This window comes from Pleuronectes platessa, chromosome 22 (genome assembly GCF_947347685.1).
Source record: "Pleuronectes platessa chromosome 22, fPlePla1.1, whole genome shotgun sequence".
Taxonomy (NCBI): Eukaryota; Metazoa; Chordata; class Actinopteri; order Pleuronectiformes; family Pleuronectidae; genus Pleuronectes; species Pleuronectes platessa.
This window is the reverse complement of record NC_070647.1, coordinates 8237876-8256873: the sequence shown is the minus strand read 5'-3', so window position 1 is coordinate 8256873 and position 18998 is coordinate 8237876. Positions and strand designations below refer to the sequence as shown.

Genomic DNA, 18998 nt, shown 5'->3' with positions numbered 1-18998 from the left:
AATTGCAATGCAAAAATTAAATATCAAAATATCAATCCGTCTGGGGCTGCATTTTGTTCGGACACATAAAAAAAGACTTATGCAAAGTTTTGGGAAAATTCATTGAGATTTAGAGGTAGAACACAGCATGTGAAAAATATATAAATGGGGAAAAAAACCGCAAGAAATTGTTTTTGAGAACATGATCGATGTGGAGCTGATGCATGCCGAACCAGCAGTCTGGGTTGGCGAGGTCAGCCAAGCTGGTGGTCGGTGAGAGGGTTGGGAACTTCGGCTTGCCGAAGCCAGTGCCAAAGCGGAGCTGTGGGGCTCGCATGAGGAGGTCAGCCGGCATGTGCTCCAAGATGGCCTCTGCAAGTGCGCGCCGCTCGCCAACTGGCACCTTGGTGCTGAAGAGTGCCAGGGGCAGCATCTCGCCACTGGATCTTTACGTAGTCTTTACTTTACGTAGTGTGTTAAATTGTACATTTCAAGCACCTCTGCTCCCACATTCCTGCACATTTTACGTAAAAGTTCTCTACCAGTTTCTGCATCTCACAAGGACTCTGTGGATTCCCCTTTGGATTTGAAAACTCCAGGAAAGATAATAACCCCAAAGTAGGCAAATAAATGGGTTTGGTCCATCTCATTCCAGCTTTCTACGAAAACACGCTGTCCATCCAAATTAGTGCAGAATGATTTACGTAATGAAAAGTTCGTAAGAAGTCTTGATGTCCTGCACATGAGTCACTGCTATCCCTGTCGGCCCTGGTTGCATCCTTATTACATTACATTGGTAGCCATGCGATTTCATAATTTTTTGATATCCATATGTTGGCTGCTGATGGCCTAGCCTGGATTTGGGACTGGCTGCAGATAAACTTTTTACGTAGCTGGCTGACTCACTGTCAGACTCTGAATTGATAGAAACCACTGGGGTCTGGGTCCACCAGACCCCGCGAACATTGGCTGACTGACCAAAACACAAGGGTTAATACCTTACTCAGGCACGTGCACAGACATTTTGGGGGGCAGGTGCTCAAACCCCCAAAAAAGGGCACCCATCGCCAAAATTATTTATGAAATAAAAAATGATAATAATAAATAAATAAAAACCCAGTAGGATATTTTCAACTTATATATTTATTTTTGTTAACAAACTAACTCAAATTATCAATTTGAATAAATAAAGAAAATAACAGGCAAAAACACACAAAACAAGGCCATATTGAATAACCAAATAATATGTTAGGGTTAGGGTTAGTGGTGTGATGGGCTCCTCTGGACCAGGTAGGGTTACTGATTCTCCCTCATCTGTTTTACTAGTTGATGGCCTGATCCAAGATAAAAGAGAGCTGCTTGCTGCAGCTCCCTGTGCTTCTGCTTTTGGAGTCTCTCTTTTCTTGGCATTATGCTATAAAGCTATGTGTGTGTACTGTAACACATTTTTTTTTACTGTTTTCTGACAGAGTTGAAGCATATTGCATAAGCAGCATTACACTAGTCATATACCACAATATATCTCACCAGTCATGTAGCTCAACTTAAGACCTACCTTTCATTTCAATAATTACGATTTTAAATGAAACAAAACTAGTGAACTTGTCTAATTTGTAGAACAGTAAAACTGCCTTTAAATTATCTGCCTGCCTGTCTGTCTGCCTCTCTCTCTTCATTAAACATGACAAACGTCTGTAAACAGCTGCACAAGGCTTTGAAATCACAGAGTTTTTTGTTTGTTTATTTTTTAGGAAACGTCAGACCAGCTGCGACGTAATGTTTTCAGTGGCGCTGATGTTGTGGTTAATTTATCACCAAACATCGTCGGAGGATTGAACACAAACCGTCAGTACCTGTTTGTCTGATGCTGCGGGTCAGAGAAGAAGTAGGATTTGCAGTCGTTTGGCGCTCAGCTGCATGAGCACCAAGTGGAGGAGGAGGAGGAGGGAGGGGCGGCGGGGGCTTGTGAGCGCCGCGGAGCATGTCAGAGCGAAATTCTCACAAGAACTCAAATAAATGACCGTCAGATATCAAAACACATTTTGGGGGAATTGATGACAGAGAGAGTAATTTCTATTCTCCTAAATATTGATGAATGAAGAAAAAATTGGGCTCGTGCCTGACCTTACTCACCCCTTGACACATTGCACGACACTTTCCTTTTAACTCATTTTAGTTCTAGTCTCTTGCGTGTGGAAGAACACAACAAATGTTAAGAATAGAATAAGGCCCATAGGACAGGCCAAAATGATCTCCAAAACCTTTAGCTAGCTAGCATTAGCTATCGATGAGGAAGCATAGCTAAGTTATGCGGCTGTGTGCCGTTCCACCTCTAGATCACCACGTATCGCAAAAATATTTTGCATTTAGTGTTTTTGCATGGATGGTAACACTTTGAGCACCCAGACAGATCAATATGCTGAAACTCTGTTTTTTGATGCACCCTACTGTATATTCAATTCAATTTTATATGTATTGTGCTCAGACATCATAACATACATTATCTCAAGGCAGAGGCCTTATAATATTTTAGAGAAACAGTTTCCACAATGAGCAAGACTGCATTCTGTTTACATTGTATATACTATTTCTATTCTTTATATCTCCTTGTGTTTATAATGCATGTTTGCTATCTATTACTTTTTTGCTGATGTTTCTTATTTCATACTCTCCCCTTTGCAACTGTAACACAGCATATGTCCCTATAGTGGATCTCATAAAGATTGGCTATTCTTCTTATTCATAGGAATAGTTTGAGATTTTGGAAAAATTCGATACTTTGCTTACCCGCCAAAACTTCCACAAAATAATTTGAGACTACTGTTATATTTCCAAGTTACATATAAGGCTACCAGCAGATATATTGTACTGTATGAATACTACCAATTCTGAACCATATTTTCAGTCATACCAACATTTAGAAAGCACATTTTTTCTCTATATTATTATTAAAATACTTTAATACTTTTATATTGCACAGAGTTGATGGCCTTTTAGTTATAAAGTGTCATGAGTTCCAAGGATGAATTGGACATATCTCCTGATGTTCTCTCACCTTGGCCTCCTCCATCTGCATGATGTTGGCCTGGCATTCGGCGATGCTGTCGTTGATGTAGTCGATGTTGGCGCTCAGAGACTCCAGCTCCTCGTTCATGGAGGCCAGGGAGCGGTCAGCGTCTGCACCATCCACCGCCGTCTTCTCTCTCTTTCTGGACACTCGCTCCCTTCTTCTGGTCAGCTCCTCGCGTTGCTGCGATGGTAGGGGAGTTAACGGAGAGGAAGAGGGGGAACAAAACGGAATTGATTTATTTTCCAGGACAGGAAACAACTAAATTCTTCCTTTATAGGCTTGTTTTCTTTGTTCATGTCCATGATAACTCAGCGTTACCTTTAGTAGGCGGTTCATCTCTATCTCCATGTTAGAGATGGTCATCCTCTGCATGATGATGTCACTGACACGTCTCTCCAGTGACTGCCATTTGGTCCTTGCTGTCCTGTTCAGGTAGATACTTCCCATCCGCACTGGGGAACTCCTTAAGAAGAAAACATTGCAGTTTTATATTAAAATACAAACTTTACTGTTTTAAACACACCACCTCACACATACTGTCCACAGATCACATCTGATGTTATACCTGGCTCCGTTGGATTGTGACGCTCCAGAGGTCTGCAGCCTCCCCGGTGTGGCTCGATGTGACGGCTCCTGCGGAGGCTCATGTGAGTTCACCTTCCTGGTTACCTTTCCAGAAACGGGCCTCACCTGCCGCCTGAGAGCGGTCACCTGACAGAGATCAATAAACAGTCACTAATTCTGCAAATGGAAGTATACACAAAATAAATATATTATCCAGAGATTCATTTCCAAACCATTCCTGAGTGTCTTACCTCCTCGTTCTTCCTGCGCAAAATCAACTCCTGTTGTCTCTTCTGCGCCTCCAGTTGCCTCAGTTGGAGCTGTGTGGAAAAATTTTATATGAAGACGAAACTTGATCCATGGTCATTTTTGATTTTGAGCCTCTGTTCATCATCAACAAAACAACTTTTCTACTTTCCAAAAAGCATTAAATTATAAATCTTTTTCCCGACACAAACAATATTGAATGTGTTTTTCCAGCCTAGAAAGTTGAAGATGAGGTGGATTTAGTTTGAATAAACTTCTGCTTATCAGTTACATAAATGATTTGACATGAAAATTTAAGTAATGATACAATTAGAAATAAAAAGGTCTGAGAGAGTACTTCCATCCCTCGTACCTCTGCTCTGCGCTGGTCTTTCTTCAGAGTGGCGATCTCCCTGTTCCTCCTGCACTCTGAGGCCCTGTTCCTCTCCTGCTGCTCCTTCATCTGACGCATCAGCACCACCTGGTGGACACATGCACACAAACAACGTGGCAGGAGATAAAATCAGCTCTGAAACAAGACAGTAAAAAAGAAAGAGAGAGGCTGTTAAATATAAAAACGTACCTTGGTCTTCTTCATCTCGGTCACGTCCTGCTGTAGTTTCCTGAGCTGCTTCTCATACTGCGACTGGTTCTTCAGCAGCCGAGCATGCTCCTTCTGAGCCGACTGGAGCTTCTGCAGCTCTTTGTTCATGGAGCTCAGCCTCTTCTCGTACTCGGTTTTTATTTTCTTGGCCTTCTCCTCGGTACCCGACTCCACCGAACCTGCAGAGGATCAAAGGGAAAAGATGAAGTGACTTTTAATTTTAATTGATTGTGTATTTAGGTGCCAACTACAGCTTAAGTCGAGTATCTAAGTGAACGCTTGTCTTACCCATGTTGTGCAGCACCTTGTCCCGCTCCAGCTGCGTGTCTCTGATCTTGTTCTGCAGCATCGTCAGCTTCTGCTCGTACTGCTGTTTGAGCGTGTGCAGTCGCCGCTGGCTGTTCTCCAGCTCGTCGATCAGCTTTTGCTTGATGGCGATTTCGCAGGTGATGTTGGCCAGGTCGGCCTGGACGTTTTCTGCACACAAACACACACCCTTAGAGCTTGATGCCTTTTCCGTCCCGCTCCTATAAAGTTCCTATAAAGATAAGAGGCCGTACATCATGACTATATGTTTACCTTTCTCCTCCAGCTCCTCAGAGTCAGACTCATCGGACGTCTCATCTCCCGCCATTTCAAAGTCCTCCTCCTCTCCGTCGGCCTCCTCGCCATCTTCGTGATCGCTGCCCTCCTTGTGACGTAACGGTACACACAGGATGAGGACAACAAAATAAACACAGAGTAATGTGTTATTAACTATAATCTTTCTTTTGCCACTCACCACCTCTGCCTCCTCATTTCCCTGCTCCTGGTCATTGTCGGGGCCTTCTTCTTTGATGACGCTGAAGGAGGAAACAAATAAAAGCATTAATGCTGAAAGTCTGACTTAGATTAACAGCATTTGAAATATAACAATGGGTTAAGGTCACATGCAAATGATGATACACTTCGCTGGATCAGGAGCAACGACGATTAATGACTGATTTCACTGTGATTGCATGTGAAGGAAAATGAATGATACACAGGGAAGAATAACAGGATTAAATGATGATGATTCACAGTAATTACAAACTAATTTCACTGTAAGTTCTACCACACACTGCTAAGATCTGTTGACCAAATACATTAGATATGACTTAATAAGTCATATCTAATGTATATGACTAGATATGACTTAATAAGTCGTTAAAGACTCTACAGCTTGTCTAAAATGCCGCAGCACGTGTCCTGACGAGAACAAAGAAAAGAGAGCACATTTCTCCAGGATTAGCATCGCTACACTGGCTTCCAGTTGAATCTAGAATAGAATTTAAAATTCTCCTCCTCACCTTCAAGGCCCTTAATAATACAGCGCCTTTTTACCTTAAAGAGCTGTTAGTACCTTATAAATCCACTAGAGCACTCCGCTCCCAGAATTTAGGCCTACTTGTCGTCCCTAAAGTCTCTAAAAGTAGAGTAGGAGCCAGAGCTTTTAGCCATCAAGCTCCTCTGCTGTGGAATAAACTACCACTTTCAGTTCGGGAGGCAGACACCATCTGTTCGTTTAAGAGTAGGCTCAAAACCTTCCTTTTTGATAAAGCTTATAGCTAGAGCTAATTAGTGCGGCAGAACGTTACTTGTTCTATTTTATGACAATTGACACACGGAGCTTCTTTTTCCAGCTTCTCCTTCCTCTTCTCCATCCCTATCCCCCTTCCCCGGTATCCCTTTGCTTTATCACCCGCAGATCCACGGCCTCTGTGGCCGCACCATGGATTGCGGTTTGTTGATCGCGCACCGGGGGTCGTGGTGGTGGACCCAGTGTGGCGGATTCTGTGTCGTGTGGGCTGATCGTGGTGGTGGTGGCGGACCCTGTGTCGCGTTGGCATCGGGTACGGGCATTGGACCAGGACCGCGGCGGCGGCTGGTGGTGGCTGGTGGTGGCTCGTGGTGGACGGTGACTGAGGACTGGAGTGGCGTTCTGGTCTGGATGGTGGATCGTGGTCCTGCTGGTTGCTGACCATGGAGTGTGATTGCAGCGGGACTGCTTGGCATGTCATGTTGGGGTTGTCCTTCGGGATGTTTACCCTCATCAAATGCTGCTAGAGACTTTAATCTTTAATCTTGAAGACTTTAATCTTGATGATGTTTTCCTGCACGTGGCATCTATTGCACTTCTGTCCGTCCTGGGAGAGGGATCCCTCACATGTGGCTCTCTCTGAGGTTTCTACGTATTTTTACCCTGTTAAAAGGGTTTTTAGTAGTTTTTCCTTACTCTTGCTGAGGGTTAAGGACAGAGGATGTCACACCCTGTTAAAACCCTATGGGACGAATTGTGATTTGTGAATATGGGCTATACAAATAAAATTTGATTGATTGACTGATTGACTTAAAAAAACAGTCAGTTCTTTCCCCGAATCCACTCAATTTTAAATTTATTGCAGGGACGCTGGATGATAGGGGCTGAGGGGGCTGCAAAGCAGACTATTAAAAAATTCACTGTTAGAAGCTTTCATAAAATTAAAAGAGTTCTACATTTTTTGAGTTTTAGCATTGTTACAGGTCTAACGTAATAATAATATAATATTTTAATATAATATTTTATAATTATCCTAATCTTTTATTACATTTTAGAACATTCAATGTATTTTCAGTGGAGCCCATTGGATGCACAATTGTGAACTGAAATGGAGTGTGGATTTGTGTTTGGTAATAGTGGGTGGAATGCGTCTCAAATAGTCAAGACTGCTGATTGTTTGCTTTTCTAAAGCTGGAATAATTTGTTGTTGGTCATTCAAATCAATAGGAAAAGACATTATACAGTATTGATCTAAGCACCCCCCCAACTCTTCCTGGCTTCCAGCTTCCCTTGTAACTGATAATATCTGATCAGTATCTTGCAGTGTGCGATAAAAACAGGGGGTTAAAAGGAAAAAGGTAGAGCTTGGGTTAGAGATCTGCGTCCCCTCCAGGAGTGAAAACCCACTGTAGGTGCAGAACAAGTTAGAGATTAGTTCATCTGGGAGAAACAACTGAAATCCTTTCAACCACTTGGTACATTTCAAAGACATGAAATGCACCGCTGGTCCAAACCTGGTCCAAACCAGCTGGTGGTTAAATGGATTTCAGATTATGTGTATTTGACCCAATCCTGGATGAGGCCGTGGCAAACCTGGAGGGTTCAACATCTTGGCGGTGATGCTCTTCCTGTCGCCTCAGCCTTCAGAGAGGGATGAGGAGGATGAGGTGTGGAGGAGAGGAGGAGGTAGAAGTGGGGAAGAAGGGTTCGTGGAAGATGACGGAGCAAGTGAGGGAATATTGCAAGATGGGAGAGAGGCAGTGAGTGAGATAGAGCGCAAGAGAAGTGCAGTGCGTTCAAATGATGACGTCTGTGTGTGGAGATGTAGATGACAAAGACAGATTTCACAGACTAACACTAAAACAGACAAACATCGAGACCCTGGCATTTTAGTTTCAATGATTGTGTCATTCTCATTTCCCTCCATATAATGTTATAAGCCTTATTGCAAGTGTGATTGTTTTTGGAAGCGCTAATAAGACCACTGCACTGAATTTCATATCAAACTACACAATACCTCTTCTTCTTCTTCCTCTCCTTCTTCTTGAGTTTCTCCAAGTCCTTCTTGGCCATCATGATGACGTCGCTGGCCTCGTTCTCAGGGGCGAGCATTGCCGAGGAGAAGGAGCCGGGGCCTCCGTACAGCGAGGAGCGAGTGGAGGCTCGGGACAGGTTCTTCCTGAGATTCTCGTTCACGGCCTCGCTTTCAAAAAGTTTAGCTCTGAGGGAGGCAAGCATTTTATCAATAAGCTATTCCAGTGCAATCAAACAGCAACTATGCCTGTAGAGGTTAATATGAAGAAATCAGTCAGTAGTGTCGGCACTTGTTTTTAATGATGCTAAAGATAACAAATAAATTCTAAATTAAAACAATGTCAGGATACATACCTGAGATCCTCAATTTCTTTGATGTAATTTTGAATCATGTTTCCAATTTCTTCATTACCTTCACCTAAAAACAGAAGCATCACTTTAGCTTTATTCAGATCAACATCATATTTTTTGTATAGCCCAAGTTCACAAGTATGACTATGTAGACTTGATTTGTAGAATAAACAGTAGCCACAAATAAGTGTTTTTTATTCTTTCAGTCGAAGGACACTGGAGTACGACAAGACCATGGTTGACTCCTGTTTAAACAGTACACATAAACAGTACACATGAAACATAAATTAGTTTTAGAAAATAAATATTACGTTCAAATTAAGAAAGGTCTATGTCCAAAATCTGGCCCAAGGACAAAGGAAATATAATAAATAAATATATAAAAAACAAAAACAGCATTTTTTCAATGTTTCATTCCGGTGTCAGGTAAAAAAAAAAATGTCATTGCTGTCAGGGAAACTAAAAGTGTGAATGTTGAGGAATCACCTGTAAATGCAGCAATAACAACAACTACCTCTGTAAAAATGATACATCTTATTATCCTGGGTGATTCTCCATAATAAGCAACAAAACTAGCTGTCTCAAAAGGTTATCTGTAATGTTATACACCTGGCAGAAGTGAGTTAGGTCAAGAAACGCAGAACTACCATGTTTAATTAAATAAAGACATTAAGCTTTTTAAAATCTAGTTGCCACTTTTTTCTCTCACTCTACTGCCCAGCTACAGTGGTATATATGGAAAAGTGCTTTTTGGATCTGCTGTGGCCCACCTGCTTTAGCCAGAGCCTGGTTGGCGTGGTCACTGAGGATCTGTGTGAGTCGGGCCTTCTGAGCATCGATGGTCTCCTGCATGGCCTTCACCCTCACCCTCAGGTGGTTGTTCTCCGTCTGCAGCATTGAGTTCTCATGGACCAAGTCGTTGATGCCCTCCATACCATCTTCACCTACCATTCGCTTTCCCTGGGACCCACACAGGCAAGTTAATATCATTATTATTCATAATTTCTTTTTCCAGCCTCTATTCGCGTGCTCTTACTGTCTTGTACTCCATCAGCTCAATCTGCAGCCGGGCTATCTCGGTCCTCAGAGCACTGATCTGCTGGCTGGCTTTGTCCTGGTTCACCATCACCTTGTTCTTGATGTTCCGCGCCCGGTTAGCATACTTCAGGGTGTTCAACGTCTCCATGAAGTCCCGATCCGACGGGCTTATGCAGGCGATCATCACGGTTTGACTGGAGAACACAGGGACGAGAAACGATAATCAGTCCCAGGGGATCATTATGAAATTTTATGAATGAATAAGACAACTAAACAGGTTTACAGGGAACATCTACCATACTCAAATTTGAAATCCTACTTTTTATATATCAGTGCCATAATTAGGCATTTAAAGATTGCTTAATATTGTAAGTATTTACAATTTTTGCAACAGTTTCCATAAAATGTAAGAAATTATACTGTTGTTTATGCCAAATTACGTAAGAAGTAATTAGGCAATTACTTTGTCCAAAAGAAGATTTCGATGTCAGATAGAGTCAAAACATCTCTCTGCTCCATGGTCTGACAGTATTTCATATATTCTTGTAACATTCACAGACCTGTTTCCACCGAGCGAGTCCTGCAGCAGCCGTGTCAGTTTGGAGTCTCTGTAAGGCACATGAGTGGAGCGTTTACTCCTGTCTCCCAGAGCGCTGATGACGTTTCCCAGGGCGAGCTGGTGTCACAGACGACAGAAACGCAAGGAGGAATGAGCGTTAGATAAGGTTTTTCAAAACATCAGCACTGCAATGGAAAGGTTGTTAGTGAGAATGTCTAGACTGGCAAAAATAGAAAATAAACAACGCTTGCGTATATAAATCAGAAAAAAGAGTGCAATTCATGTTTTGGCCACCTGGGGGCTCTAACGCTCCAGGTAAAAATAACCATGTTAGTGAACACTGATAATGCAATTCAATAATGACAGGTTTCTTCATGCATTATTACCCCAGTAAGGGTAAACTTTCTGATCGGTAATGTATCATTACAACCCTAAATTCTCATTCGGAACTAGATGCTCTCTCAGCCCCCTCACCAGCCCACAGTTGATGGAGATGCCCTCTTTGGCTCGGTCTCCTGTGGCTCCGGTTCTCTTCAGTCTCTCGGAGCCAGCCAGGTCCACAAAGTGGAATTTGGCCGTCAGCGTCTCAAACTCATTGATATCTGAGTCGTTAGCTAGACGATTGTCCGTCACGTTATCCTGCAGGAGAATTAACAACAGCAAATATAATAACGTAAACATTGCTTTTTTGGCTAGAGCTGTAATTTAAAATGGTACATCTGATGCCCCTTTTTAGACGATGCTCACTGCTGTGTTTTAGAGCACTTACGTCATTATCTGGAGAGCAGACTCGGACTTGGCACAGGTGGATGGTGAAGATGGCGTGCGAGCGTGAACTCTGGACGTTCATCTGGGTGCTGGCGGTGGTTCGACACAGAGCGCCCAGCTTTAGACACTGAATCATCTGTTCGACGAGAGATGGAGGGGAGAAATAAATGATGACAAAATGTTGATACTCATTTCAGGGGTATTTTTGGTTTCAGTTTCAACCTTCTCAGGAAATCTGTAACATGATATTAGGATAGAAACTGATGCATATAGAGGTTTAATTTACAACAAAAACAGGGACAAAGAGAGAAGAAAATTAAATTGTCCCATCACAGGATAAATCACAGATCTTGTTATAATCAACTTTCATAAGGCCTATTTCTTTAGCAGAAACGTACAGAGGTAAAACAGATTGAGGCATGTGGATTATCTGAATGGTTCCCTGTGGATAAGGGAAATAGTTTTTATCTGAGAATAAATTACTAAATTATTTCTCAATGCTGTGAACAAACCTTTAGATTCAATTCACTGCCAAAGTATTAGGGTGGAGTCAGAAAAATAGGGAATAACATAATATAGTATAACATATAATGCCATGGCTTTGAAATTTGGTATTGGTCCAATATATAACTGCTGCGGGGACGTGGTCCGGTACTAAAGCTGACCTCAGCTGCAGAGGTCACGGTGCGGGTCGTGACCCCAACGGTGTAGATGCCCCCGTTGGCGTCCTCGTGGATTTTGACATTGGACCTCTGCTTCCGCGCCTCGATGTCTCGAGTGGAGTCGAACAAGTCCAACACCTCTTCATTGTACAGCTTGAGAAAGAAAAAACCCAGACAGTTGTCAGTGAACACAGGGTGCTGCAGGGAAACTCATTAACTGCTACGTCATCAATACTATCATTGGTCTGTCGTTTACTGTCATCGCTTCCCTGCCTCGTCTTCTTCTCCCTCAGCTGCTTCCTCACCAGCTGCTAACAGCCACAGTTAAAAATAAAGGTGGGACCCGGACCCTGCGGACACAGACTAATGACAGTTTAATGGCTGCAGGGTCACTTTAACGACCTGAACCGTTCACCCTCCAGCAACCTTTGACCTCTTACTGCCTGCATGTTCGGGATCCATCAAACTAATGGAGCTTCAGTCAATCGGAAGTTTACGTTTAGTCTGATGAATACACCTTCATTTCAAGTTTTAAATCTCATGAGCTAATCAAACTTTCCGCCTGGTGTTTATTCATTTTCTGCACCTCCAGGAACTGCGCGTTGATCTTGAACTCGGGCACCGGCTTGCCCTGCTCGGTGGCGGCCTGTCTGCGCTCCTCAATCCCCTTGAACAGGTGGTTGACGGCCCGGGGAATAATACCCGGGTCGTCCTCTTCGACGTTGAAGCCGGTTCCCATGGTGTAGGTCTTCCCCGAACCTGTCTGGATGCAGGGAGGAAGACAAGACACATGTTACATCACAGAATAGGGATAAATTGTCTTCCTGATCTTATCATGTGCGTTTCTGGTGACATTTCATCTGTGTGTCCGTGTTCTGTTTCTGCACTAAACGGTATGGCATCACTGAAGAAAGGGGTAGGGGAGCAGCTCTGAGCAGTTTAGGGGGGTCAGAGGGGACCAGTTTGTTACCATGGTGTGGTCGTCATGGTAGCAAAAAGAGGAATGCAACATTGAACTCCGATCCACATATCACTCCACTCCTCCCCGCTGAAACGCCTGAAAGACAGCCTGGCAGGAGTGTGTGTGTGTGTGTGTGTGTGTGTTTGTGAATGTGAGTGAGTGTGTTTTTTCTTCTTTATTGTATGAGATTGCACATGTGTGATCATCTGTCCGCACATACTTCTGTCGTGCATGTGTGTGTGTGGCCTCCAATGCACACCGTGAAAGGCTCTTTGACAGGAACACAACGGCGGCAGGGACAATGCGAGGAGAGAATAACGGACAGAGAGAAGAGGAGCGGAGGGGAAGACTATAAAAAAAGAGAGGGAAAGTTTACAGTCTCTTCTCTATGTGCATTTTACTTCTGATAGACGGACAATTACAAAACTTCACCTACTCCCAAAATTCTCTAAAAATAAATTGAAAAAAGGGCGGAGATGTTTGAGTGCAAGTTGTGACATATCATTTTCCTGCCGACGGATGAAACAACCACAGGGTTCTCGATCTTCGGGAAGCAGAGATGAGTTGCCATCATGTCTCAATGAATTATTTTTTTCAAACTCATACTGATTTGATGTAGACAAATCTTTATGTCCAGAGAATATCTTTGCTTGGCTGCTCCTTTAATTTGCCTCATGTGTTTCAGTTATTAGTTCCATTCATGTATTTGAATGCCAACTCAGAATGCTGAGAAAAAGTACTGAGTATCTATTGTTACATGTTTAGACATCAGTGGCATTGGAAATTCACTTAAACAGAATCAATGTGAACATCATATATATGTCTGTGGTTCGCATTCTGATCTTCTGATGATATTTTTGTGTGGGTGCTGCCAAAATCCCAAACACTAACTGCTCTGTTAGTGTCTCTCCCTCTCGGGCTGATCTATCAGGGCCGATATAAAGCAGGTCTGAACATGTCGGCTGATCGTGTATTGACAGAGCCGGTGTGACTGTGAGGCTGCTCACTCCCTCTAATGATATGAGATGAAAGCATCTCCATAACACAATCTTTTGATTGTGGACGCAGCTCCCTCCCCTCGAGCAGTGGAAAATCAAACGTGCACAAATTTGATTGTGTATATGTGTGCTGTGCCACTTTGTGTTGAACAACCTGTCCGTAGGCGAAGATGGTGGCATTGTAGCCCTCTAAGCAGCCGTCGATGAGGCTCTCTGTGCAGTGGGTGTAGATGGCATCCTGCTGGCTGTCCATGTCGAAGACGTGGTCATAAGTGAAGGCCTTATCCTTACCCAGCACCACTTGGGGCTCTCCAGGCATCACGTATGTACAGATGTGGCATCCCTCGATCTTTTCTTTGGCCAGCTGAGGACGAATCCTGGTAGGAGAGACAAAGAGAGAAAGAAATGTCATAAGTGTGAAGGACATATGACAGGGTGAAGGAATGAAGTGTTTTCTGGAGACGGATGACGTCTTAAGCAGAAGTATTCATTCTCAGTAGCGGCTGCATCAGAGCTAATCTATTGGACAAATATCTAAACCTTGGTTCATTACGACAATCTATTGTTATGTCTTCTGTTCCAGCAGAGATAATATGTGCTAAAACGAAAACTTTCTATAACAATACGAATACATTTTCAGGATAACCAGGGGCCTTTCAAGCAGTAAACACAACTCAAACGCTAATGAAGGACTGACTGGCACTTCAAAATAGTATATTGCCATTAAATGGCTTTAAGCTGTCCTGTTAAATAAAAGTACTAGATACAATAGTTTTAAGTTTCATTGTTAAATTCAGACATTTTCAACGCCCTTGTTTCTGTGGATGTGTGTTAGTGGGTGTGTAAGAAAGAGGCAGAGTGCAGCTGTCCGTACATGCATCAGCAGCCTGATCAGGTATTTGCCTTACGTGATTGATCATTACAGGTTTGATTGTAAAAAAAAAAAGAGCTGCAGATGAGTGCGACTGCTGTGCAAAGTGTGTGTGCAAAGTGTGTGTGTGTGTGTGTGTGTGTGTGTAGGACCATGCAGTGCCAGTGCACTGTACAGTGCCCTCACTGTTCATGGGGTGAGAGAGAGTGTGAGAGCTCTGGGCAAACAGTCCCACCCTGGATTTCATTAAGGAATCGCTTATGTTTGTTTTAGAGCAGAGAAAACACACTGGTATGACATCATTTCCTCCCAAGATGCCCCTGTGCCTCTCATCACTGCATTCACTGTCCGACTGGAGAGGAAGGGGAAATATGGGAGGCAGAACAAGGAAATATATGAGGGTTTACCAGGGAAATAAACAGCTAAATATTTGAGATAACACTGAAATACTCTGTAATAATATTGGAAATGTATTTGAAAAGAAAGAAAATACTGGAAATGTCCTTTTTGTATGGATTAGATTTATGCTAGGCTACAGTCAAAATTAACCCAGATTGACCTGACACCTGAGAATCTCAGAAGAACCTTTTTATAAATGGCTGCTATTGTTGCTCTCTGCTAGCAGACATTAACTGTGTGTGTGTGTATGTGTGTGTGTTTGTGTGTGTGTGAGAGAGAGCAAGCGAGAGAGAAGGGATCTGGGGTTTTGCATTCAGTTTGCATTCTGTATGCAATACTTGTGTGTGCTCATTGTGTGTGCATGTGTTTCCATTAAAAGACTGTCCCATTTGTCACAGCAAGAGTCTATGGAACGTCTGAATGGTTTGGAAACACATTCAGAGGGTAACGGAGGGAGGGATACACATAAAAAGCACAAGAGGGAAATAAATAAAAAGTAGAGGCAAGTGAAGTTGTCGTAACAGCAAACAACCACAGAGGTGTCATTGTGTGTGTGTGTGTGTGTGTGTCATCAGATCCCAGCTATTTAGCAGACGCTCTCTGGGATTACAGGCCGCCTGATGCAGGTTTGAGGAGAAACACAAACCTTCCTGCAGTAACTGAACACCTACCGAGGATTAGCTCTGTCAGCTTCTGTTGTGGAGCAGCAGGACAACACAATGTCCAATAGAAATGGCAGTTTACACGACGGAAGATGTGGGTTATGTGAGCATTAGTTTTAATATTGATAGTTGAAGCTATGAATCTCATCAAATGACAAAATGTCAAATACGTACATATTACGTAGAGAATCCTTTAACAACTATAGGGGCAGCAGTGTGTGGATCTTCTATTGGTTATATTGTCTTTACAGTCGATCCTGTAACGGAACAACAGAGGGGAGGCTGGAGCAAATACCTGCTAATGTTGGAAGAGAGGCGAGGTACAGTTCCCCAGCCAATCACAGGGCCAACATACAGAGACAAACAACCTATTGGCAATTTAGAGTCTCCAATCAAAGTAACCTGCATGACACAGAGAAAGATCCCTTGATGTGAGGTGAAAGTGCTAACCACTATACCACCAGGCAACCCCAATCATACCATTATTTTGAAAATCCTACCCCATTGAGTTGTCAGTGAAGGAGAGTTATTTATTTTATTAAGAATGAGAGCGGGAAAAAAAATAATGATTGTGGTTGTTCATTTAAAGTCTGTCCAGTTTGGAGCCAGTTAACTGAGTCATGGTTTTCAGACTCTTAAACTTCAAGGACCCCTTAAGTGACACAAACAAAACCACAGACTTCCACTCTACAGGCTCTTATGGATATTAAGATTTGCTCCAATAAAAAGTGTTACCAAGACAACCTAAGAACTAAGCCAAGTAAAAGAAAACCATTTGGATTCTGTGCATTTTATTGACTACTGGATTATTTAAGGAAAGGGGAATTATTATAAAATCATACATTAGAAAATTTGTTTCAAAGTAAAAGGGAGCAGACTTTGAAGTTGTGGCTGAAAGTAAAACCCTCTGCATAACTGATAAGAAGAAGAAGAACAGCACACACTGCTGAGACACACAATCACTGGCTCCATTGATAATATAACAACATTGATTAGTGCTGCTTTATGTTTGTCATAAATGCTCATTAATCGATGTGCACGGTGATAGAGAATAAGAAAAACTGATGTCAGTGTTACAGTCAGAGGCTTCCCGTCATCTGAGGTCATCAGACTTAATGGAAGCATGGTTTAGGAGTCAATCTGCATTAATCCCTTTGGCCACTTTCCTAAAACCCGAGTGATTTCTGTAATCCCACATAACAATGGAGGCACTCACTGCTACTTACAGCAAGGGTGTAAAGCCACTGGGTTATTGTTCACTTTGAGAGTTTGCAATAAGTGTAACAAAATAGATGTCAAATTTAGAAAATGTTTGATTCAGTGAAAATACCCTGGTGGCACTCAATAGCTGCTGAAATGGAACTAGATCAAGTCTGTATCAGTGCAGCCCCTTTCAGAATAAATGTCAAGTCAATCTTACTGTGTTCGTCTCCACAAAACAGTGATCGGGTTCTACGACATCCCCAGGGTCGTCCATTCATAAAGGAACAATGGATTGGCCGGAGAGGAAAAGATATGTCGGACAAAATGTCAGCAGAGAGAGACATAAAGAGAAAGAGGGGAACACAGACAAGACACGATGGGAACATCCCAGACCAAAACGACGATGGCAATCTCTGCGTATAAGGAGGCAGCTCGTAGTAGGACAGAAGACAAAAAACATAATGACTTTACACTGCAAGTTGTACTCGTTATATATATTTCCCCAAATATCATATTTGTATTTCATGGGTAAAACCTGAAAACTCCAGCCTTGTGCCGACTACTGCTATCTTACATCATTCAATTTCTTATAGTGTGTCACATATCTCAAATAGATAAGAGTTCACGTTTCTTAGCCTCGCTGTACATGATGTTCGAGTACTGTTGAACAACGGACCTCTATTTTGATTATATTCTTGGGTGTGTATATATTCACAACTCACACGAGCTCTGGCATCAAACACCTCACTTAAACACAAACAGGTGAGGGATAAGCAAGGTGTGAAGAACGTCCCGCTGCTGTATTATTAGTATGACTGACTGACAGACTTCAGCTGTGATTAGGATCTGGCAGGCTTCGGTCTGTGGTTCCACCCAAAACACTTTTTTTCCTGGTCGCTGAATAAGGGCTGCCCTTCAGCGCTGCGGAGACTTACAGCACTAATCCACCTTCTAGGGTGACACACGCAGGCTCCACATGGGCTGAGTCTCCCGGAAATCCAACCCAGGCGCTTCTTAAAGGTACACATTCAATCACTTGTGCACAAGTGTGTATCTGCACTGTTCAGCTACTCGTTCCTTCTTTCACGTTTTATATTTAATTTCAAATCAAGAAACATCTATTGACTATCAAATGTGAAAACCCCATTCACAGGTAGCTAAACACACACACACAGACAGACTCACACACACACTCACATACACATATCAGGGGCCCCAAGGAAGAGTCAAAACCTGTGTGTAATTAACTGCTCAAAGCATAAATCTACTGTGACAGTTTTGGCCCGATGGCTGGAACACTAAGAAGAAAACTGCTAAGAAGTTCCTGAGTCTAAGGGATTAAAGGGTTACATTTAACTAGTGAATTTGATCACCAGGCCAGTAAATTATAACAAAAGGGTTTGTTGTTGCTTAAATGAAAGATGAAAAATATCAGTGCCTAAAATGACAGAAACCTACTTTTTTATATATATATATATATACTTGACGCTTCTTTTGACTTTTTAGTTTTAGTCCATGTCCCATTCACCAAATTGGAGGAAGCACATGTCCTACACTGCAGCCAGCAACCAGGTGGTAGCGATGAACACACTTTGGCTTCACCTTTGGGGCACTGTCACATATGGTCAGTATAAAAAAATTGAAGAAAAGGAAATTGCAAATACTTCGGAACACGGATCGATAAAAGAAGACTCTGGTGTGAGGGGACTTTAATGAGATACAGTTCATTTAATCCTGCAAGAGCTGAAAAGGTGATGCACACACACACACACACACTCACAGACAGGTTGTAGTTCATATACCTATTCAAACAATACACACATTACAGACACACACACACACACAGAGGGGCTTTGTCAGCCTCTCCCCACGTGACAGATCTCGTTAGTCTCCTGCTCTTAGTCTCATTACCGCGATTACAGCGACAGCCTGAGAAATAGTGTACTTACTCCTCAAGTGCACACCCACCCACACCCACACACACCTTTTGAGGTTTTAAGTTCAGTGGAAAGAAAATATAATGGAAGTTCAAAAGCTTTACTAGTTTAAACACAACATTTATTTTTAGTAAATGTTCTAATTGAGACTGTTTGCAGCATAAACGTCCTCACAACACAAACACATTAAGAAGACAGATTAGTTTACTGGATACCACCTAGCTAAATTTGACATTATAAATGACACATTTTTGGATCTGATCCTGGCAAAGACAAAATAATATCATTATGTAAAGAATATATAATCAATATAATTATAGCCTATACAAAAGCCTATAAAAAGAAATGATGCCCATCAGCATCTCAACTGTGCTGTTCTAATGAGCAGCAGAATGTGATGTGGGGAAACAAGTAATATAAGACACTGATAAAAAAAAAGAGATGAGTCAGCCTTACACCGACGTGCTGCTGATCTAATCCTTCTTTAAACGAAGCCAATCAAATCACATGCTGCCCTCATCAGCAATTTACTCT

General features: G+C 42.4%; 1 protein-coding gene across 4 annotated transcripts in view; it reads right to left on the bottom strand.

Moving 5' to 3' along the window:
* LOC128428449 (kinesin-like protein KIF21A) overlaps window positions 1-18998 on the bottom strand; it is a 43913-nt gene that overhangs the window by 18143 nt on the left and 6772 nt on the right. For 2 of the 4 annotated variants that reach the window (XR_008333796.1, XM_053414624.1), the window contains exons 2-19: window positions 13547-13769; window positions 12020-12196; window positions 11437-11586; window positions 10773-10907; window positions 10478-10642; window positions 10005-10120; window positions 9443-9638; window positions 9177-9366; window positions 8410-8473; window positions 8039-8242; window positions 5043-5305; window positions 4752-4940; window positions 4443-4642; window positions 4233-4340; window positions 3865-3933; window positions 3615-3760; window positions 3368-3512; window positions 3035-3229 (exon numbers count right to left, since the gene is read on the bottom strand). Coding sequence is in view for 3 of the 4 variants with exons in the window: in XM_053414624.1 (XP_053270599.1) it covers window positions 3035-3229; window positions 3368-3512; window positions 3615-3760; window positions 3865-3933; window positions 4233-4340; window positions 4443-4642; window positions 4752-4940; window positions 5043-5305; window positions 8039-8242; window positions 8410-8473; window positions 9177-9366; window positions 9443-9638; window positions 10005-10120; window positions 10478-10642; window positions 10773-10907; window positions 11437-11586; window positions 12020-12196; window positions 13547-13769 (2935 nt within the window). In the remaining variant the exon portion in view is untranslated. Of the gene's footprint in view, window positions 1-3034; window positions 3230-3367; window positions 3513-3614; window positions 3761-3864; window positions 3934-4232; window positions 4341-4442; window positions 4643-4751; window positions 4941-5042; window positions 5306-7614; window positions 7663-8038; window positions 8243-8409; window positions 8474-9176; window positions 9367-9442; window positions 9639-10004; window positions 10121-10477; window positions 10643-10772; window positions 10908-11436; window positions 11587-12019; window positions 12197-13546; window positions 13770-18998 lie in introns of all 4 variants that reach the window. The other 2 variants (XM_053414625.1, XM_053414626.1) reach the window with 2 other exon arrangements.